The sequence below is a fragment of the Cyprinus carpio genome, chromosome A10, assembly GCF_018340385.1.
Source record: "Cyprinus carpio isolate SPL01 chromosome A10, ASM1834038v1, whole genome shotgun sequence".
NCBI classification, from domain to species: Eukaryota; Metazoa; Chordata; class Actinopteri; order Cypriniformes; family Cyprinidae; genus Cyprinus; species Cyprinus carpio.
The window spans coordinates 726,407-751,093 of record NC_056581.1 but is presented as its reverse complement, the minus strand read 5'-3'; the positions used below and the strand labels follow the sequence as shown (position 1 = coordinate 751,093).

The following is a 24,687-nucleotide window of genomic DNA, read 5'->3' as shown; positions in this document are numbered from 1 at the left end:
TGCAGAAACGCACCAGCCTGACCTGCCGCCATATATGCTTTTCCAACCAGGCTGGATGTCATTCTCACTGGCCTGGTGGGAAGCTTCGGGGCCTTCAGGAATGATGCTGAGGATGGGGACAGATAGCTCATGAGCGTCTGTTCCACCGCCGGCATCGCCCCATATCCCTTCTCATTCAGCCGTGTGATGTTAGAGTAATAAGATACTGTGGAGCTGAAGAGTCGGGACAAATACAGTTTATCCCACAATCTTGAAAGCTCAGGTTGATTTTTTTTCTGTCTGACTGAGTGCTTTGCATACATTCACACACACACACCACAGACGCGCTCGCTGAAGAGCTAAAATCTGTGCTTGCCGGATGCGCCTTTATGCTTCCTGGCTGCTCACGTCACCCCGCTCATGGCATCTCGCTTCACAATTGGATTAATTTCACACATGCTTCAGCATGGTGTCTTGCCGGGGGTGTTACGAAGGCTTTCGACACAGCTCGAGTTCCTGAAGGGGAACAGTCATTATTTTTTCATTGCTTTGGTAAAAAAAAAAAATAGTTGTGCAGAAATTATACACTTCAGCTTTAAATGTCTTAATATAACTGTAATGCAGCAATTTATGAAACAATGTGGATGAAAATGTAACAAAGCAAAAGAAATTACAACAACCTGATCTTTTCTAATCATGTTGCTTTTTCTTCTGTCTACAGAGTCTTCAGAATCAAGATGGGGGTATGGAAGTCATTATTGTACTAAACTTTTTTTTTTTCCTGCACTAAAATCAGTCTGAATACAACATAGACCATTCAGACCAAGTTCATTCATGGTCATTTCTACAAACCACTGGATGTTACTTCCAAGGTACCAGCGTAATGTTAGACAGTCCCTAAAATAGAGGGGTCATCAGCCTCTTGGACCATTTCCCTCTTGCCTCAGCTAGACTATTGAACTCCACATATACCCCAATGACTCTGTACTTTGTTTACCCTGATCCACCTATTCACAGGGAATCCCTGTAACCCAGAGCTGACCATTGTTTTGCTCTAATTCACTTGCGTTGCTTTTGCTGTCTAAGCAAATCAGCAACTTCATGGAAAAAAAGGGTGAGGGAGAGAGGGAAACTCAGTTTAGTACGGGGATTGGAAGGGGGGAAGCAAATTCGGTGGGGTTCTGAACACAGGAATCTAGTTTTAGTTTATCTTCTGCTCTCCACCGGACAGATGCAGTGAATTACAACTGTTCCCAGATCCCGGACCTCCCAGAACTGAACTCCCAAACTCCCGTCTCAGCTTCAGGGGATCAACAACCACCAAGTAAATCTGGTAGGTGCTTGTTGGGCATGTGGGAGGGGCTGGGGTGGTCACGGATTTGGGCCAAGGCCAAAAGACGGTACAGTAATGTAGATTACAGATGGTGCAGTTACTCACCGCAGTGGATTTGTGAGAATGAATGGACAACATGGTGTATTTTGCAATCTATACACAGTAGGGTAACTGGTCACTAACATCTCAAAGGCTTAAAATGAATAAACGCTGAGGCATTTGGACAGCTGTGGCACCTGCTTTTGTTGAGCAGGTGCTAATGACCATTTCAGAGATGAGTGAAAAAGTTCACCACCATGAACATTTATTGCATGTTAAGTTCATGTCTCACTCTAGAAATCATCCGTATAGAAATGAGTAGAAAAATGTTGCAAATCAATACAAATAGTTGTTAAAAATCAGGACATCAGCAAAAAAAAAATTAAGCTTGATATCTGTTAGTGCCCAGGTATACTTGTTTATCTGTTCAAGTACTTTATTTTTTAATATATATATATAAAAGGTTTAGATCAGTGGTTCTCAAATGGTTAAATCTCTCAAATTAGATTTTAAAATGGAACTCGAGTACAACAAATAGTTACCATACAAAATGTCCTTGAAATTAAGCATCAAAATTTATTAATATTAATCTGAACTGCATTGGTCCATCAAAAGGCAAATATTATTAGCATGATATTGGCTAAACAGGAAAATGTACAATATTGTAAATGCATTACTAGCAGCAGAAATGTGATTTACCATCCATCACTGGGCCAATATAGTATGACCAAGTGAAAAATGCATTTGCACCAAAATAAGCAAATATGTACATTTTAGCGTGCTTTTAAAAGGGTACTTATGAAAATAATATACTTTAAAAGAATATACTAAGTGCAAACTGAATGTAATGTTTTCAACACTTAACTGCATGATGATTAAAATAAAATGTGTTATAGTTAAAATTTATATTAAATGCAGTTAGCTTAACATTATTGGGCTGTTTTTGACCCACTTAGTAAGACTTAAGTTAATTTTTATATACAATTTCATAATTTCTTCTATTATCTCTTGAAATATGGATGAACTTGTAATTTAACTTCTATTAAAGTGCCTCTCATATTTAAGTATTTCATTAATATTATATTATCTGCAAGTACCTTTTTGTATATACTTTTAAGATTTAAAGAACACTACAAGCGCACTTGCAGAACTGTTTAACACACTTATTATTCAAAAGAGTTTGGGTTTTTTGTTTTGTTTTGTTTTTTTTAGCTGCACTAACTAATTTAATGGTTAGATGCATTTTCATTATTTGCATTTAGTATTCTTTTCTTTTTTTCCTGCAAACAATTTTTAGATTACAAGCCTCCACTTTAGAATCACTCATTTAAATTAATCAAATTAGCTGCCTCAGAAATAGCTCTGAGTGTTTTTGTATTTTACCAAGCAGTTTTCCTTTCAATGGAAGCTTTTATTAATAACTCCAAAGATTGTAATCTGTCAAGCATAATATAAGAGTAATGGTGCATTTCCATAAAATCAAGAAAAGCGCAAGAGTGTGTCATCAACTAAGCTTACATCAGCATACAGCGGTTACTGGCAACAGCGTAATAACAGTGCAAAGGGTAGGTTGAATTTGTTTTTGTTTTTTTGGCTCTGATTTTAATGCCAATTTATGAGACTGTACAAATATTGCATGCACGTAGTGACATCACTGAAATAACCATTAATAACTAGCATGCCACATTTCAGTAATGCATGATAGGCCACACTGCATAGACATTAACCCACAATCATCTGCACTCTTCCCCGCATTATACGCCATGGAGATCAGTGTTGAGAAGGACCGAAAAACGGGTGCCACCAAGATCCTCTCGGCCTCAGCAGTCAGCCCACGGGACGTTCACCAGAGAGGCGTCAAAGTCTATGACGATGGTCGCAAAGTGATCTATGAGGTGCGTTCTGGGGGATCTACTACACTGGAGAACGGCACGCACCCCTGGAGTCCCGGCCAGGTGGACGAGCTCATGCAGCAAGTTGGCAAGACCCAACCACGAAGCGACAGCGCCGGGGTCACTGTCACACCGGCTGAGCCCCAGCCAATGGGAGGACAGTTGAGCTCCATGGAGGCCAAGCAAGATCAAAAACAATCTCCTAGGAAAGGCTATGAAGGTGAGGTCACGGAGACTCCTCAAGCCTCAGCCGACAAACCAGTGACCATGATCTTCATGGGCTACCACAGCGTAGAGGACGAGGAGGAATCCAAGAAGCTGCTTGGCTTCGATGGCACCATCAAGGCCGAGATCGTCCTCATCGACGAGGACGATGAGAAATCTCTTCGGGAGAAGACCGTCACTGATATCTCCACCATCGACGGCAACGCCGCAGACCTCGTGTCGGGCCGGCCTTTGTCAGACACCACGGAACTGTCTTCAGAAGGCAAAGATGAAAGCTCGACCAAGGAACTGCCACCCACAGGTATTGAAAAGAAAAAACGCTGCCAGTGCTGTGCTGTCATGTGACCTTTCTCCCACAACTTCTCTTTCCTGGAGCACATTCACCAAGGCTCTGCCTTCCTTAAAAACAAATCTTACCCTGTTACTAACAGCACCTCCACCTCTGTGACGTGAGAGAAGTTCGCTCCTCACTCTTTCTGACCTATTTTACACAGATTGTCTGGTTCTTTTGGTGTAAGGTTGTACGACTCGAACAGCATATTAAGGGGAAGATGCTGACAGAGAGCAAAACATACACTCTTAAAAATAAAAGTAACATCCATGGAAACTTTTCCATTGTACAAAAGGTTCTTTATAGGTGAAAAAAAGGTTCTTAGAATTATTAGAATTAAAAAAAACAGTTCTTTCAAGAACCCACAATGGCTCTTCTATTGCATCACTGCAAAAATCCCCTTTTGGAACCATCATTTTTAAGAGTGTCTGTGAAAAGGTTTGTGCCCCGTTAAAACATCCTTTATTTGATTATCCTTTGAGATAGAACATAGATGAAAAAGCCAATAAATAATGTCTAAATATACAAAAAATAAATGTAAGACCTGTCTAATATAAGATTAGATAATTTCATAGAACTTCATACAATGTTATAGCATAGATTTTACAAAGATATTGTCCATAAATGTCTATCCCATTTGATGTTTCATACAGTATGGAAACACAAAGTTGATCCATTCAGCATAAGGATGTTTGACCATTATTATATTGTGCAGTAGCCTTACGAAGCCTCCAAATCACTATATGTGTTGGTTGTCCAAGATATTTTTGTTTACCGATCCAGATTTATTTTTCCCAACAAAAATGAAGACAATGTACATACAGTATGCTTACTTCGTTATGCAAACTGATCTTATTGAAAGACATTTGCTCTTCTGTGCCTCTATTTAATAGGATTTTTAGCATTTTTCATGTTCTGCAAAAAGACTATTAAAGAATATTTAATTAAGCATATTAAAAAGACACTTCGACTGCTATCAGATCAGCTGAATCTTTCAAAGAGCTGCTAAGACCACATAACAATATCAAGCAGATCGGCTCAGTACTGCCATGTGTGCAAATATAGCTCTGAGAGAATGAAAAGCATTGGTGTGACTCTAGATTAGACGCACTATGGAGGTAAACAAGGTGCTAGATATATTTGGATCTATTTGCTATTTTCTGAAAATGCGATGCACAATTCTCTACCATTTGTACAAATATTGTACCAGCAAACCAAACTTTAATTAAAATTATTAATTGACAGTCAAATTCAAAGCATGCATCGTCTTAGGCTTTACTTAAATGTTAAATAACAAGTCAAGTATTTTTGTGAGAGAAAAATATTAAGAATGAGATGTACACGAATAGCTCACTACTGCTTATTATTCATAATCAAATACAAAGTCAGATTCCGGCTGCATATATAGCATATGCCTGTAGATAAAGAATGTACATAAATTACACTCAAAATGAGTGTTTCAATCCACATTTATTTCTATAGTTGAAATCTGAAAATGTTTTAATATGCTCATTGTTCGCATATTCACACTTAAATACCATACCAATAAAGACTTCTCAATGTGGTCACAAAGGACATATCTTAGTTATTTCTAAGTAAATTATTCTTCTTTCACTAATAACAGCTTCCTTGCTGTTTCTGTATTCATTTTTCCAAGTCTTGCCACATTAAAGAACAACTCGTTTTAGTGCCATACAAATGATGCTCAGATGGGGAAATTAAAAGCCAGTTTATCTTTTATTTTTAATGAACAAAGATAAGAATTATGAAATTGTTAAAAAAAATAAAATGGTAAAAGGTTATGTGCCCTTTCAGGCATTACTGAAAACATGAAGTGCATTTTAAGATAAATGTCGAAAAAGTTTTTCAATAGTACAATTACATTTGTACGAAACAATTTTTTTTTTTTTTTTTTTTTTACAGTTGTTTTACAATAAAAATGTAGTTAAAACAGTGATAGCCAAAATAAATGAAGTTAAATATGCAGACCTAGTTCATGTTTAAAGGCCAATGACATTCATTATGCTTTGACGTGCTATAGAGAACCTCTTTTTTTCATAAGAGTGTGCTCTTGTAGCTACAAATCAACTACAGGTGATGTCATGTATGAAGGTCGTACCTGAAATGAGTGTGTAATCAGTGCCAAAACAAATTCAAAATTCACCTTTTCAGGCTTAAAGACCCCATGAAATGGTTTGAGGAGTACAGTCTCCTTTCATGAGTTGACATATTTCCTTCTGAAACAGGAAGTTGGGCAGGACTGGTTAGTTCTGGCAATTAAATTCTATAACTGCACCATCAACCCAATCTCATGAGGAAATGTTACTATTTGGTGATTTCGTATTAGGAGAAAACAGAATAGATAATAATTTAGTTCCGATCAATTTGCCACTAATTCACCAAAATTTGAAATAGAAATAGAATTTTAATGAGATTGTGTTGAATTTCCTGCAGATTAATTAGTCGCTTAGCATTTATAAATATTCATGTTAGAACTGAATTCCAATGAGCAAAGTTGGCAGCCTGCAGGTCGCATACTTCTGAACATGCGTCAGCCGAGTAACTACCATTGATGTGAATGGCTAACAGAGAGCTCAGGTATATTAATTATTATAAAACGGATAGTTCCAGACCTTGATTCTGATTTGTTTAGCCAAGTTCAAAGCTGTTGTAAATTACACTACAAACATACACATTTGTTTACTTCTGTGTGTTGCTCGTCAACGACTTTGTTGGAACCACAACTGTTTCTGAGGAACTACATTGTTTGGCGAAAGAATAATGTTTTTATTAATATCATTACACTTTATTTGCTCTGTTTTATTTTGTGTAACCGTACTACGTACATGGAATTACCGTTTTATAAATGCAATAAGCCCGGTGAAGCCATGGTTTACAGTGATTTTATAACAACTCCACTTTGCGTTGTGCCTAACAACGCCCCTTAGCTGTTATAAATTCACTGTCAACCACGGCTTCTTGGGGCTTATTGCTTTAATTTGCTACATGCCATTGCAGGTGGTATTTGGCGGAGGTGTACTCTCATTAATGATTATTTTACTGGACAAAAACACTCATGTGAACAAGACAAGTCATGAGTATTTTTCCACAGCACATTTTAAATCCATGTATCTGTTAAATGTTCGTATTTTTTTTTTTTTTTTTACCTTCATAAGTACACTAGCGTATAGATGGCCTTGCAGCTAACAGACATGGACTTTTTTTTTTTTATTCACGGGGTCTTTAAAGTTGAGCATTTCATGTTTGAATCTGTTTCCACAATGTAGGAATACCAGCTCCATCAAACATTTATGCTCCCAGAGTAAAGCAAGTGTCAGTGTTGTCTATCAGGATCTTTCAGCCTCAAGCTGCCAAACAGCTCTAATTCAGTTTTTGGACTTTAAAAAAAAAAAAGTGAAAGTGCTGTTCTGAGAGGAAGGTGTGAGATTAAAGTGTTGAAATAATTTGTGTGTGTTTTGTGAAGGTGTTGTATGTGTGAAGGGTACCCCTTCAGTGTTTAAATCTTGGTGACCCATACTCAGAATTAGTGCTCTGCATTTTAACCCATCCGAAGTGCACACACACAGAGCAGTGACACACAAACACACACTGTGAACACACACCCTGAGCAGTATGGCTGTATGGTAATGGTAATTATGTTGTAATATGGTAATATGGTGGTGTGGCTCCCATATGAGCTCGGATCTGCCATGAAATTACTGCTGTGCTTCTTCACTGAGATTCTGCTGTATTTTTGTAATCCTGAAGTGTAATTTTCAATTGTTCCACTTTGCTTACCTTTTTTAATGATTATAACATTCTCTTTCTGTATCATATCATTTTTTCTTTCTTTCACACACTCTCTCCAGTACGGACTGCCAGCAGCATTGCTGTAACATTGGCTTTCAGTTATTTATTTTTTCCTTTGTATGGTATACTTAGTCCAATAAAACAGCATTTTTTTCCAATGTGCCTACTCTTCTGTGTCTGTGCTATGGTTTTTTCTCTAACTAATTTCTCATCATTGGGACATTACTAGCACTTTCCCTATCTGTAATCTCATCCCTCACTCATTTCTGGGCAGCACTAACTCCAGTAGGGTCTGTGTCTTGAGCTTGTCTCTACAGACGTGAATGAGATGTGCTGAAGTATCTGCCCCGCTTCACAGATTGCATGTACAGCAAGTTTAACCCTCACCTCTGTGCCCTCGCTCACAGTTAAAGGCTGACATCCACTGAGGAGATCTGAATATGCTACAGGTTTGTGAGGTTTGTCATCATATCTCGGTAGGTTTAGAAACCGCGGAGAGATCTGAAGTAGTGTCATATTCCAAATGAGAATATTAGTCTTGGTTTCTAGTAAAAATATCTAGACATTGTTAAAACAAGATAAATTTGCCTACTAAAAAATCGTTAACAAGATACACTAACATTCAAAAGATTTGGGGTCTCCAATTTATTTATTTATTTATTTTTGATGTTTTGAAATAAGTCTTTTATTCAGCAAGGCACCATTACTCCAGTCTTCAGTGTCCCATGATCTTCAGAAATCGTTCTTATATGCTGATTTGCTGCTCAAGAAAAAATTCTGATTATTATCAGTGAAAACAGTTGTGCTGATTCATATTTTTGTGAAAACCGTGATACTTTTTCTTTTCAAGATTCTTTGATTTAATAGAAAGTTCAAAATAACAGCATTTATTTGAAAAAAAAAAATAGCAACTATGTAAGTCTTTATTGTAATATATATATATATATATATATATATATATATATATATATATATATATATATATTATATATATGAAGAGTTTATTTGCAAAAATTATGTTTTTTAGAATGTTATCATGTTTTATTGTATTTTGTGTTAGTTAGCTGTTTTTTCATAATTTTTTTAACCTAGTCAAAATAACCCAACTGCAGTTTCATTGAGATTAATTGCATGATAAAAAAAAAAAACATGATTTCTGAGAATTGTTAAAAACGGAGTTATCTGTTTTTGCAAATAAACTCTTCACACACACACACACACACACACACACACACACACACACACACACACACACACACACACACACACACATATAATATTAAATTGTCCAAAACACATAATTCTTTGTTCAGAACAAAATTACTTGAAGCACAACATGTCTTAATTACAATTTCTGAACTCATAGGTGCAAACCTCCCAGGAGGATTTGAGAGCATCTTTAAAGACGTTCAGAATAATGACTTTTTTATGTGTTAATGTGTTATTAGTCAGAGAGCCTTCCACGAATAAAAACAGCACAGCTGCACTGGTCTCTTATCATCCACTCCTCATTTACATAAACCATTGCAGACAAATGGCTTATTTACAAGATTCTTCTTCTACTTAAAAAAAAAAACCAAAAAAAAAACAAAACAAAAAAACAGAATAGAAGCAGAGAAGAAACAGACAAAGAAAAGGAAACAGGGCAAAATATGTTTATCATGTTCATATTTAAAAATATGCATCTTGCACATTCTACAATGAGTACACTGTAAAAAAAAAAAAAAAAAAAAAAAAAAAAAACCTTGGTAAACTGCCATTATTAAAATAAATAAAATAGAGCTATTTTAAATTACATTTTTATAATCATATTATTATTTTGTTATTGTTTACTTATTTAATTTTTTTATATATATTGTAAATAAAAACTTTACTTTTATTCAATGCAATAAGTATATAAAGCAGAATTGCATGTAATAAACAGGAAACTCTATTAAACTTCCCAACTGCAGAGAATAATATCAACAGTGTTATGGACCGATCTGCCTGTACTAAACCCTCTGACCTGATAACAAACAGGCTTTGAGAGAATGTACTAGAACACACACTGAGAACATGCTGACTAGATCTACCAAACAGCATTCAGGGCTATTTATTAAAGCTCTTCCATCAGAGATGCTCACATACAGCATTAAAGGGATAGTTCACCAAAAAAAGGGGGGAAATTTTGACAACGTTTATTCACCCTCATGTCGTTCCATAAGACCTGTAAGACTTTAGTAAACAAGCCTAAATTAAATCTGATCATCAAATAAAGCGACTGTTTTTCTTCATAAGACTTGGATAAAACCACTTGATTAATGGATTTGCTTTAGGATGCCTTGTTCTAAGTTTTGGTCACCTGGAATTTCTCTCAGGTTTCATTAAAAATATTTCAATTTGCATTTCGGAGATCCTTAAGACTCCTTAAAGATTAAGATTAATCACAAGGGTAAGTAAATGATGACTGAATTTTCATTTTTGGATAAACTATCCATTTAGGAATCAAGTACAGATCCCTGAAAGATAATGGCAGGTATTTAATATGTAAACAGCAAACATCAAATTACTTCTATTGCACACAAATAACCATAATTACACATTTACAGTAAACAACCTGGCAGATGCAGTGCCAAAGACACAGCGATGAGATATTATTTCATGTTTATGTCATATTTAGTACATTATCAACAAAGTCACAAACAAACTTCCATCAAATGTTGATTGAAATAAGTCACTTGGCAAGTTATTTCTGGGATGACAACAAGACTGTGAAGTACAGCTTTCTGTTGATATCTTGGCATGATTCCAGCTGGTACTGTAGGTGTACAATAAATATATGAGGCTGTTTTAATCCAGAATCTCCACATACTTGCGCAGGACAAAGGGTTTGGATGATAGAGGGATGATTAATGTATTAAATGAGTGATCGGTTTGGTGATGTTTTGTTGCAGGCATTGAGAAGGCACGTTCAGTGCTGCTGACACCAGAGAACGGACTGTATCCTACAGCCACAGCACAATCTGCTCACCCTCTGGTAAGACTACTGCTGATCATTTTCACAGGGCCACCTGTAATATATTAATACGCTATATTTCAGCATGTTTGAGATGGCTTATAATATGACTCTAATCTGCAGTCACCAATGCCAGGAAACAATACTCAGAATGTCATTTCCATGCAGGATCTTTCAAATGCATAACATTAACCATAGTAGGATGTCAAAGGGGTTGTTCCTACCCTATTAATCTGCCATATTTATAACACGTGTGAGGTTAAATTAATTAGTGAGAAGTTATTTGGGTACTTGTAAGCTGAACAATCTGTATGCTACTTGAATAACATCAGTGTGTGTCTCTATATGAAATTTTTACATTTTTAAGAATTGTTAGGTGATTTAGGGCGTCTTCTCAGCTGTGTCTTGTGAGTAAAAAATTATGAAAAATGTATGAACTAATCAGTAAATCATAATCAACATAAATTATTTTAAGATCTGGAAGTATGCCAAGGCCCCCAATGGGCCCCAGTCCCCTAGGAAAAAAATATATATTGATTTCTAATTTTCGCAATATTTTATAATTTTATATATATATATATATATATATATATATATATATATATATATATATATATATATATATATATATATATATATATATATAAAGTAAAAATTAGTAGTTCAAGCACTTTCAAATGTGACCCTGGACCACAAAACCAGTCATAAGAGTCTATTTTCTGAAATTGAGATCATTAATAAATACGTTTTCCACTTATGTATGTTTTTTTAGGATATATATTTGGATACAAGGATACAATATTTGGCCGAGATACAACTATTTGAAATCTGGAATCTGAGGGTGCAAAATAATCAAAATATTGAGAAAATCGCCTTTAAAATTGTCCAAATTAAGTTCTTAGCAATGCATATTACTAATCAAAAATCAAGTTTTAATATATTTCCGGTAGGAAATTTACAAAATATCATTATGGAACATGATCTTTAATTAATATCCTAATGATTTCTGGCATAAAAGAAAACAATAAATAAAAAAATCAACAATTTTGACCCAATCAATGTACTTTTGGCTTAAGACTGGTTTTGTGTTCCAGGGTCACAAATATGAATATATAAATCAAAGCCTAATGCAAATTATTTCCATGTGAAGTCATATCATGTTAAACACCATGGGTGTATCTCATGAAAACATGCAGGTCATATTTCACCTCAAAACCAAACATAAGAAAATAATGAACTATAAGCTATTCTTCAGGATACAAAATAAATAAATAAATAAATAAATAAATAAATAAATAAATAAATAAATCAAGCATATTTGTAAGACATTGACATTATTTTGACTTTTTTTCTCAAAAATTATTATTCTCATTTTTTTGTACTGTAATACAGTAAGTTTTTAAATATCGTGCCATGTTTAAATCATTCATTAATATTTATCAAGTTTATCAGTTAGATATCAAGCAGGTGATTGATTGATTGATTGATTGATTGATTGATTGATTGATCAAATTTGACCTGGTCATGTTTTTGACAGGTTGTGTGAGATACGCCCCTACGTCTTTTGCTAATAACCTATTACTTTAAAGTCATTATAAAGTGTTGCATAATTTTTAAAGTCACGCGTCTTAGTTATATCGCAGAGAGATCTGGTATGTTTGGATTATCCAGACATGCATAAAGAAGACATTCTTCACATGCCTTTAAGTCTTTTAGCTTTTCCTCTAATGAGTCCACAGCGGGACATTGTAGCACAACTTAATTGTTCTAGAGAATGTACAAAAAAAAAAAAAAATGCCCTAGGCTTTCAATATTTCACTGTTGACCCCCTGCGTTTTTGTTTGCAAGAGTGGAAACAAAGGCAGGATGGGGGCCAGATTGAATAGGCAAGCTGTAACCCGAGCAATGCGCTCGACTCATTGTGATCAGTTCCTGATTGCACTAGAACGAGACAGAAGCGTCCACGCAGCTCCAGTACTGCTCTAGTCATTCATTATTCAGCGGGCGCGTGCTGAGCGTGAGAGAAAGAGAGAGAGAATAGGTAGACTGCGCGCGCGGGGAGGATACGCGGAGACAGAGATCAGAACGCTCCGCGCGAGCAGGACAACAGTACAAGCGCCCAACGCGTCAAAGCGCTCAATGTCAAAGTTGCTGCAGCAGCGCGTGCATCTGAGAGTGATGCACTGACGCATTTACATCGCACTGACTCCTCCGTATCACAACATTGGCACAGTGACGGTTTCATCTTACAATCTACAGCTGAGGAACTGATAGACACTTGATGCTGTTCACTGGTGAGAGGTAACCTTCCTTTTTATATGATTAGAAACATGTGAATCAGAACGTGATACAGACCTGGCGGATCAATTGCAGCATGTTATAAACGTTGTGTATCTTTGGTTGTCAGTACACTGAGGTCTGAAAGAGGTAACTGCAGTGGTCCTGATGTCTCTTGCAGCGTTTCAATGCATGTGTCCAGGTGCAGGTGACCTCTTCTTTAATTGCATGCAAGATTGCACCTGTTATAGAGGTGGTCTTGCGCAAATAAAGTACAGCTGAAACAGCTAGAAAAATCTTGCATTCCTGTTCCAAGAACACACACGGTTGTGCATGCCAAATAAGATCTGTATATCCCATTGCAGTGTAATTCTCTTACAACTGACCATGCATATTGCAGTTCAGCATCAGTTTTCATGGCAGAGATTTTTCAGCCCATCACTGTCTGATGCATGAATGTATTTGAGATGCTGTTAACATGCTGATGGGAGTGTATTGATTATAATGGCACTGAAATGTCATTTGAAAGATTCTCAGAAAAGCATGCCTATTATCTAATCATTGTTAGTAATAGTTTTTCTCTGAACAGGCCCCCTGAGAATTTGTATATAATGTGTTAATCTGCTCATGTTGTGTATGAAATATAAGTGAGGAGAAGCAGGTCGTATGCAAATTCTTATTTGGTCAGCATTCCTGGGGCACTGTGATCTATGAGCAAAGCTTACGGTGCGCCAGAGGCTAGCACAGATGTCCTCCACTGATTCTGATTAATTGCGTGGAAAAACCAGAGAATAACAGATATTACCAAGCATTGTGAACATAGCAGCTTTTGTCTCAAAAGAATAGTTCACTCAAAAATTAAAACTTGCTGAAAATGTCCTCACCCTCAGGCCATCCATGATGTAGATGAGTTTGTTTCTTCATTAGATTTTGATAAATGTAGCACTGCATCACTTGTTCACCAGTGGATCCTCTGCAGTGAATGGGTGCCGTCAGAATGAGAGTCCAAACAACTGATAAAAACATCACAATCATCCACAAGTAATCCACACCACCCCAGTCTATCAGTTTAAAAAAAATCATCATAAGATGTTTTTAACTTTAAAGGACACCTATTATGCCCCTTTTTACAAGATGTAATATTGGTCTTGGGTGTCCCCGGAATGTGTCTGTGACCCCCTAAGTTTCAGCTCAAAATACCCCACAGATCATTTTCTTATAGCATGTGAAAAAAAAAGTCATTTTTGGGATGTGTCTAAAAAAAAGAGCTGTTTTGGTGTGTATCACTTTAAATGCAAATGAGCTGCATATTCCCACCCCTTCTTCAGAAGAGGGCGTGGCGTATAGGTCTCTGCTTTGCATACCTACAGCATTAAACAGCCAGTAGAAGCATCATAATACAGATGAAGGTGAGACTCCGGCTAAAGAAACAAATATGAGGATGAACCAGGACGTCTCTTTTTTTTGGATGAAAACCGGGAGGCTTGTGACTGTCCCATAGACTGCCAAGTAAAATACACTGTCAAGGACCAGAAAAGTATGAAAAGCATTGTTAGAATAGTCCATCTGCCATCAGTGGTTCAACCGTAACGTTATGAAGCGAAGACAGTACTTTTTGTACGTGAATGAAACAGAAATAATGACTTTATTTAAAAATTTGTCTCCTCTGTTACGCCATATCAGCGTAGCGCCATTTTGGAGAATCTGAGCTGAACGCAAACTATGTACGCTCTTCTGTATCAGAGGGATACGTTTTCTATATGTTTGTATGCTTTGATTTGAAAGAAAACAGCGCATCAGTGCAGCATGGCTGACACAGAAGAGCAGCTGCCTGACTACTTCTCAGATTCTCCAAAATGGTGCTACACTGATGTGGAGTGACACAGAGGAGACACATTGTTGAATAAAGTCGTTATTTTAGTTTTATTCGTGTACAAAGTATTGTCGTCGCTAGACATGTGCAGGTATTCACTAATGCGATACATCACATCATCAGGGGGAACCATAGACTGTAAAAAAGATGGACGACGCACCTTCATTCACTTCCATTGAAGAAAATTGAAGCCGCCATTGTCCCAATAGGGCGCGACCATATTGCACTGATTTGGGACCAGAGTCTGCGCAGTATAGAGCGAAAGGAAAGCCGCGTCCCGCCCACACTCCCTCAGAGTCAATCGCAAACACACGCACCTGACCCTTTTTTAAATTAGCCTGACTGGTCCAATTTTTGTCTGCTGATTTTTCATATAAGAAGCTTGTGTTAAAATAAGGTAAATACAACCCCAATCTCTTCCTGAAGATCCCGAAAAAGTCTGTTGGCGCCTCAGTTCGCTCAGAGAAGCTGTCAGTCTCAGCTGTCAATTAAGACATCACATTCCCGTTTTTATAGCATCACATAACTAGCTAAAACCAAACTTATTTTAAAAAAATGAACACCCTAACTTACATCAGCGTGATAAAATCTACATCAAATGACATAAACCATGTTTGAAAACAAAACATTTAAAGTGAATTTTAAGTATTTAGTTTGTCCCACGTCCTACTAGATTACATGGACAGGGCGGGGTTTATGACCTATACTGGGACCAGCCACCTGGGGGCGATCGAAACGCGATGACTTCACTTTTGAGGTCTAGTGCGGCACACTTGGGGGGAACACGTGAGAGACGCGTGAATGACAACAGAAGGTAAACTGCAGAAAATGTTGCCCTTACTCTGGAAACCCCATAAAAAATATTTTTGTTATAAGTTATTTAAAAGTTATTTAACTTGTTATACTGTATCATGACCACTTTAAAAAAAAAAAATCAATACCGTGATAATACCGTATACCGTGATAAAAGCATTAGCAATTAATCGCAGCAGGAAAATTTGATACCGGCATATCCCTAGTCGTCACTTCATAATGTTACGGTTGAACCACTGATGGCAGATGGAGTATTCTGACGATGCTTTTCATACTTTCCTGGACCTTGACGGTGTATTTTATTTGGCAGTCTATGGGACAGTCTCAAGTTCCCGGTTTTAATCCAAAATATCTTAAATTGCGTTCCGAAGACGAAGAAAATTTTAAGGGTTTGGAACGACATGGGAGTAAGTGATTAATGACAGAATTTTTGGGGTGAAGTATCCCTTTAAACAGCTTATTTTTATAACTCCTCCGAAACCAGTTTAAGTTGCATACATTTTGTTCTTGCATTGATGTTACATTTGTAGCAATATACTAATATAACTAAATTAACTATTTAACTATACAGTATTTTATTATTGTGTGTATTGAATAGTTTACAAAATCAAATGATTGGGACACGTTTTGTCATTGAAATGGCTTGGAAAAGTGTCCCAATGAACCTGAATTTACCCTACTCTTTGAAATCATGATTGCATTACAGCATGTTGTTTTAAACGGCAAATATTTTACTTGTAACTTCATTCTGTTTTACTTAGAACTTCATTATAATTCTTCATTAATAATTATTTAGCTATTTGTAATGTTAATTGTGAAAAAAGAATAATAATAATAAAAAATTGAAAGTAGTTTCAATGTAGCTAGCTACTTTTTGACAGTATTTGTAGTGTAGTTTTTGACAGTAACTTGAGGGTAGCTTGGATGTATATTTACTTTTTTAGTTTGGTAGTTTATTTTATTTGGTTTAGGTGTAGTTTGTGGGTGGTTTTAATTTTTTTGATTTTTTATACTTTTTTTTGATAGATTTTTGTAAAATTAGAGTGTTCAAAGCACATTTGCAAAGATGCTTTGATAACGTTATTATGCACTTTTACAAAATGACACGTACACGGTTAAAACATTAGCTAAGCACTATAATGACATGATTTTGATTCACATTACCTTTAAAGATAAAAGTAATCCACTGCGTCCTCACTGGCTCAGATGTTGGGAGAAAATAAAGACTCTTATGTTCAGTTTTACATACAAATACAGAACACAGAGAAAATGGTGGACAGCGTCCAACCAAACCAAGCTTGCTGAGGGCGGAAACTTCGGTAATGCAGGACTGTCAGTCAGAGTCCGTGGGCGGGGCCTAAACAGTGTGACGTCACATTGCTCAGAAAATCAAAATGGCATGTCTGGTGGGACTGATTTGGTTTAATGGAGAATCAAAAATAATGTGAGGGTGCATTTTTATCATTGTAGGGTGGTTGTGTTCACACACTGCCAACACTTATTTATGCCCAAACACCATGTAAAAGTGGATTTTGCATAATAGGTGCCCTTTAAACCATTGCTTCTGTTGAAATACAACTTCTATATCCATAATGTTGCTTTCTCCAGTGGAAAAGTGGTCTGGTCTGAATCAGGAGAGAAATATTCACAGATCAAGCCAAAAACAGGCCAAAACAGCTCTAAACAAATATGTGGGCGGCTTTTATTGTGAGAGGACAACGAGGGATGGACTTTTTCACTGGAGGAAGCATTATTTTGGATTATGGACTTGTATTTTAGCCAGAAGCTTAATAATGGATTTGTTTCTTAGAAACATGCAGCTTTTGGCTTCACAAGGTGTTAACTGCTGGACTGGAGTGCTGTGGATTTTTTCAACTGTTTGGACTCTCATTCTGACAGCACCCATTCACTGCAGTGGATAATCATAATTCATAATCATAAGCCTATTCACCAAATTCAGACTATTAATGGTGATTTTGTGTGCGGTTTGTATTAGTTGGTTTGTAAACTGTAGACTGTGGGTGATCTGTAGGTGTACCATCTGAGGCTGTGACTACTGTGAAAGGTTGTACAGATGACACAAATTTAGTAGAAAATGTGTAAAGCCTTTGTTGTTCCACACATAATCAAAAATTATTTGTAACAGGGCTAACACTGATTTAAGATGCAGAGAGTCCAAGATACAAAAGTTGAGGGTGCAGGCAAGGATCCAGATAGATGCAGTTTATGTACATCAGTAGACGAGTCCAAAACCAGAACTCAGAAACCAGGGTAAATAAATGAGGTCAAAACCAGAAACTCTAGGGAAACATCAATAACTGATAATGATGCTAGTTATGAGGTGGTGACGCACATCGGATATTACATCCATTTATTTCACAGACATAACTCTGAAAACAAGAGGATATTATAACAGCAAGTACACTGAAGAAAAATTGGTGTAGGATTTACACTAAAACAATTGGTAAAACCTTAATTTTATCTAACATGAAAACCCTATAGAACTAGGGAGAACATGATCAAGAATGGTGTGAAATAGTGAAAATGATAGAAATAGTGGGATGTTATTTCTACCTATCCACTGCCAACACTTAATGGCAGCTAATTTCCCCCTCAAGAACAAGTTGTATTGATTGAAAGTGACCCTCACTTTTAACAATCACAACAGGTCGGCTCACTTACTAATTACTGAATGAGAATAAAGGAAAGACACACTCCCTTATACTCTCTTCTTCAAAATGAGATTAGACAAATATGACCTCTGAAAAACCATATCCCGAAACATGGATCCAAAAGACATCACTGGAAACAGGCACAATGTTTGCGAAATTCCAGAGAAACTTTATAAAAAAATGAAAGCTGTGGGTGGCAGGATTTGAGTCCAAGAGCAAAGAATCCAGATTAAAAAAAAAAAAATAGTTCTATGAAATTGTGAAATAGTGTTAGCACAATATCTCTCCTTGGCTCTCTTCAAACTGTGATTCCAGGAAACCATATTGTTTTTGTGAACATGTAAAGATTATCTTTCCTAGACTGAGTTTTCAAAACAAAACTAAAATGTGTAATTACCAAGATATTAAAGTACAGCACGTCTCCCTCGTGGTTTGGCTGTAGATTACACAACTACCATTCACAACAGTGTTTACTACAAATTATCCATCCTTATCCTGTTGCTTGTAAATGATACAGGAATACAGCTATCTGCACATAATCATCAACAGGTGAAGTGGTGTTGTGTTCTGACATTATATCTTAATGGGAAGTAGAAAGCATGTTAGCGGCTTGGCGATTTCCCTGTTGTGTAATGGAAGCATTGTCGGCTAGATTTGAGCCGAGGGGTATCATTTACTCCATGATTAGAAACCAGGACAGTCGAACCCATGGGGTATATTCCACTTTGTTGTCTCTGTTGTCCATTGAAGTCTATGGACCTGAATTACATTGTGTATGTAGCTTTTACCCAGAGTCCTAAAAGTGGAATGGAGCCAGCTGATGGTCAGCTGTGTCTGCTGAATTCTTTTTCTCTCACTTTCTCAGTCTTTCTTTTTTTTTCTCTCAGCTTCCAGGAAAGGGGTGTCAGTGTTTGGGATGCTTTCAGTTCTGTCTTTTTCTCTTGTTGCTCATTGTATTTGGCAGTTAAGCATCACAATATCTGTCCTAGAAAAGCATCCACCCTTTTATTAACAGAGCAAACACTCTGTCAATGATAGGAATTTTGATCTTCCTCTTAGTGATTGTTTTGCCAAACCAAATTTAATTCCACTTGTCTTCACTTTCAGTCAATCATTCAGTCATTCTAGAACCATTTTATATTAACATGCTTTTAGTGTTTAAAATAACTTGATGTGTAAAAAAAACAAAAAAAAAACAAACAATGTATGTGTTCTGTGATTTTTTAAAAGAAATGTGAAATTGTTTTGTTTAAAAAAAAAAAAGCCAATTTTGGACCATTAATGTTAAATTGTCATTCTCACTGTAGTAAAAGGGGGAAAATAACACAATTTTTGAATTGTATACTTTGCACACATTGTGGTATTATTTGTTGAGCTGCATTCAATTTATAATGGCTTCAAAATAATTACTGTAATTGGTAACACTTTAGAATAGGGAACACTTATTCACTATTAACTACGAATTGTCCCTCAATAAACTCCTTATTTTCTGTTTATTAATAGTTAGTGAGGTAGTTGTGAAGTTGAGGTATTGGGTAGGATTGGGGATGTAGAATAAGGTCATGTAGAATAAGGCATTAATATGTGCTTAATTACTACTAATAAATGGCTAATATTCTCGTTATATGCATGCTAATTAGCAACTAGTTAAGAGACCCAAAAATAAAGGGTTACCCAGTAATTGTATTAAAGTAATGTGAATCATATAAAAACAGTTGCTCACATTTTGGACTGAAATATGAGCTGGGCACGTGACATTTTGTGAATAGCACATGAATATCTGAAATGAAAATAATATTTGCAGATCTACATCACTATCTAAAGACTTTATTTTGCTAAGAAGTGAGAATACACTCTTGGAAAAAGTATTAAATATTACTAAACACTGGTGAGGTCTTTGTCATCATTTGTTAAATTTAGCCAACTATAGGATGCAGAAATGGTAGAAAATAGAATAGAATTTATAGATTGTGTAGGGAATGTATAACATTCATGCCTAAGTCATGCCTGAATCGACACAAGTTAAACTCTATCAATGGTATTCGTCACATTCTGTAATTTAGTTCAATAAGAAACTCTTCAGTAATGCCCTTACAATGAAGTCTATGATCAATGGAACAGTCTGTGATGTAAGACTTTATTAAAATCCATTCTGAAAGTATAACCGTAAGGCATATACACATTATATGTGTTAACATGAGACAGGTGTGATCAAATGTATTATCTTTTAACTCCTGTCATGATCATAAACCTAACGAAACCAATGACTCTATTATGTACTGTACATAAAGAAAAATCTATAAACACATAACCAGACATTCATCTTTTTGACAGAGGTTAATTTGCTTTTGCACCCAGAACATTCCTGCAGCAAGTTGATTGAATCATAGAATTGTTATTGAATACTGCGGAATTTAGCATTGTGCATCAAATTCTACCATGTGACCAGATTCCAAGAAGATGAGAAACTACAGTTTTGTTGTAGGTGTGACCGGAATGCTTTAAACGGTGATGCAGAGGACCTGGAAATAGCTTCTGACATCACTTTTTGTATCCTTAGTGTTGGAACGTCCCCTCTCATCTAGCCAGCTCTATTACCAAGCAATGTAAAATCAGAATCAGAATCAGAATCAGAATCAGAAAGAGCTTTATTGCCAAGTATGCTTGCGCATACAAGGAATTTGTTTTAGTGACATAAGCTTCCAGTACACAAAAGACAACAACACACAGTCAAAAAAAATAAAAAATAAAAACCCTTTGCAGATAAATATGTGTATAAACAATTGTGCTATAAATGATAATGGAATTGGATTGAGTAAGATGCAGGGATGTACTAGGATGAAGGGGTAACAAATAAATATAAGGATATTGCACATTTTTTATTGTATAAGTGGGGAACATTTAACTGTTCATGAGGTAGATTGCCTGGGGGAAGAAACTGTTCTTTGTGCCTGACTGTCCTGGTATTTGCGGCTCTGAAGCGCCGGCCAGATGGCAAGAGTTCAAAGATGGGGTAACTTGGGTGTGAGGGATTCCAGAGTGATTTTCTGAGCCCTTTTCCTCACTCTGGATGAATACAGTTCTTGAAGGGTGGGCAGGGGAGTACAAATAATCCTTTCAGCAGTCCGAACCGTTCTCTGTAGTCTTCTGATGTCTGATTTTGTAGCTGAACCAAACCACACAGTTATTGAAGTGCACAGGACAGACTCAATGACGGCTGAGTAGAACTGTTTCAGTTTCAGCAGCTCCTGTGGCAGGTTAAACTTCCTCAGCTGGCGAAGGAAGTACAGCCTTTGTTGGGCCTTTTTAACAATGGAGTCAATGTGATTGTCCCACTTCAGGTCCTGAGAGATGGTGGTTCCCAGGAATCTGAATGAATCCACTGCAGCCACAGTGCTGTTCATGATGGTGAGTGGGGGGGAGTGCAGGGGGATTTCTTCTGAAGTCCACGATCATCTCCACTGTTTTGAGCGTGTTCAGCTCCAGGTTGTTAAGACTGCAGGAGACAGCCAGCTGCTCAACCTCTTGTCTGTAAGCAGACTCGTTGTTTTGATGGTTTTGAGCGATGAGTGTGGTGTCGTCTGCAAACTTCAGGAGCTTGACAAAGGGGTCTTTTGAGGTGCAGTCATTGGTGTACAGCGAGAAGAGCAGGGGGGAGAGAACACATCCCTGAGGGGCACCAGTGTTGGTGGAGCAGCTGTTGGACATGAATTTCCCCAGTCTCACTAGCTGTTGCCTATCTGTCAGAAAGCTGGTGATCCACTGACAGATAGAACTAGGAACAGAGAGCTGGGTCAGTTTGGTCTGGAGGGCTGTTGGGATGATGGTGTTGAAAGCCGAACTGAAGTCCACAAACAGGATCCTCACATAAGTCCCTGTTTTGTCCAGATGTTGCAGGATGAAGTGCAATCCCATGTTGATTGCATCATCCACAGACCTGTTTGCTCGGTAAGCAAACTGCAGGGGGTCCAGTAAGGGTCCAGTGATGTCCTTCAGATAAGCCAGAACCAGTTTTTCAAACGACTTCATGACGACAGATGTTAGAGCCACAGGTCTGTAGTCGTTAAGTCCTGTAATCTTGGGTTTCTTTGGAATGGGGATGATGGTGGAGCGTTTGAAGCAGGAAGGCACTTCACACAACTCCAGAGATCTGTTGAAGATCTGTGAAAAGATGGGGGCCAGCTGGTTTGAAGAGGTTTTGAAATTGGCTGGTGTAACGCCATCTGGGCCTGGTGCTTTTCTTCTTTTGTTCTTCCTGAAGACCTGGCGCACATCATCTTCACAGATTTGAAGAGCAGGTGGTGTGGAGAGGGGGATTGCAGGAGGTGTTAACGGTTGTGTAGAGAGATGGTCAGAATGGGTGTTGGGGGTTTCAAATCTACAATAAAACTCATTCAGGTCGTTAACAAGTCGTTGATTAGCCTCAGTGCAGGAGGATGGTGTCTTGTAATTAGTGATGGCTCTCAGTCCACTCCACACTGAAGTTGAGTCGTTGGAAGTAAACTGGTCTTCCAACTTTTTAGCGTAGGTCTTTTTAGCCGCTCTAATCTCTTTGTTCAGTGTGTTCCTGGCCTGATTGTACAAGACTCTGTCCCCATTTCTGTAGGCATCCTCTTTGGCCTGACGAAGATGTCTGAGTTTTGCTGTAAACCATGGCTTATCATTGTTGAATGTTAAATAAGTCCTGGTAGGAATGCATATATCCTCACAAAAACTAATATATGATGTTACGGTCTCTGTGAGTTCGTCCAGATTGGTGGTAGCAGCTTCAAAAACACTCCAATCAGTGAGGTCAAAACAGGCTTGTAAATCCTGCTCTGTTTCGTTGGTCCATCTCTTTACAGTCTTTACTACAGTAAACTAAATATCATACAAATTAGTTCAAGCAATCTATGCGCCATTTTTCAACAGCCACTTTTCACTTTTTATAAGGGATTTATTGCAATTGGGCCAGATTTTCATACTCTAAACACTCTATACACTCTAAAATAAAAGTTATTCATTTACACTCTAAAAAATACTGAGTTGTTTCAACCCAACTTTGGGTCAAATATGGACAAACCCAGCTAGTTAAATTTTTTAATTAAATTTATAACCCAAAATTTGGGTTAGACCATATTTGACCCAAAGCTGGGTTTTAGAGTGTACTCATGTCTTCCCCTCCACTGCAGCTCCCAAATCAAATAGTTATTTTTATAATAATTATTAGTTCAAACTGTGTCAAGTCTGACATCAGTGACATCATAATTTTTAAAACTGAATATTTATTATATACCATATAATAGTTATTATATTATTCTGCTCATAAGTTTGCATACCCCCCATTCAGAATATTAGGGATGCACCGGTTGACCGGGCATAAATCGGAACTGGACGGTTTTAGCTTAAAATGCAGATTTTTTATCTTTTTTTCGGACGATTTTTCTGGGAGTGCGCCCGCGTGCACACACTACATTGTAATCATTCGCTATCATGTCATTTGTGTGGAAGAATTTCGAAATCTGTGCGCAGGACACGGGCAGCCGTACAGCACTGGAAATGCAGAGCTACCTATCTGAGGCACAGATAGCAAGAAGCGAACAGCCGTTGGTGTACTGGCGCACAAATAAGAGCCACTTTCCTAAGCTTACTGAAGTTGCGTGAGCCCTGCACAAGCGTAGACAGTGAAGGGTTGTTCAGCTCAGCTTCTCACGTGTTGAATGAGAAACGAAACAGACTAACTTGTGACAAAGCTGAAATGCTTCTTTTTGTAAAGTAGAACTTGCATGCACTTTTGATAAGCCAGAAGTAAATGTCAATTCTGTATAGGATGATTATTTTTATTGTACCTTAAAATTACATTGACTTCATTTGATTTAAAAATCACCTGATGTAGCATCTTTGTTTTACTCGCACTAAACATTATTTGATTTAACATTTTGGAATAATTTATTTATATAGCCTACTTTGGTTTTATTTAGTTTCACTTGTAAAGACCTTTTTTTTTCTTTACACCAAATTTAAAAACTAAAACAAATACTGAATGCTGATTAAGAAACATCTTTGTTTGGATTATTGAATGTGTGTTGATTGTGTTGTTTGGATTGTAGAACTATGCAGCTGTTGCCTTTAATTTGACATGGTTACAGTTAATGTTTTCATTTAAGGCCAGTTTTATGTAGTTTCAATCTATCCATCTATGTTTGTATTGAATGTAAGCTACTTACTGCGCAGTTACCTCCGTTAATTTCAGATGGTTACAGTTATTGTTTTCTATAGCCAAAAGCCAGTTTGCCCTGTTAAATACCAAATAAACATCTTGTTTATGTATACTTTCCTTCTTTCTTGTTTGTTCCTTTAAGTAAAAAAAAAAAATCAGAAATCGGTATCGGTGTGTTTTTGTGTTACATGGAAGAAAGACAGTCATATGGATTTGGAATGACATAAGGACGAGTAAATGATGAAAGAA

General features: G+C 36.9%; 1 protein-coding gene across 8 annotated transcripts in view; it reads left to right on the top strand.

Annotated features, from left to right (window-relative positions):
* Positions 1-24,687, top strand: part of LOC109054342 (A-kinase anchor protein 2-like) — a 103,436-nt gene that overhangs the window by 47,145 nt on the left and 31,604 nt on the right. For 5 of the 8 annotated variants that reach the window (XM_042764655.1, XM_042764656.1, XM_042764658.1 and 2 more), the window contains 4 exons: positions 701-722; positions 1,211-1,311; positions 3,103-3,769; positions 10,543-10,625. In XM_042764655.1, coding sequence (XP_042620589.1) covers positions 701-722; positions 1,211-1,311; positions 3,103-3,769; positions 10,543-10,625 — 873 coding nt within the window. Of the gene's footprint in view, positions 1-700; positions 723-1,210; positions 1,313-3,102; positions 3,770-10,542; positions 10,626-24,687 lie in introns of all 8 variants that reach the window. The other 3 variants (XM_042764661.1, XM_042764660.1, XM_042764654.1) reach the window with 2 other exon arrangements.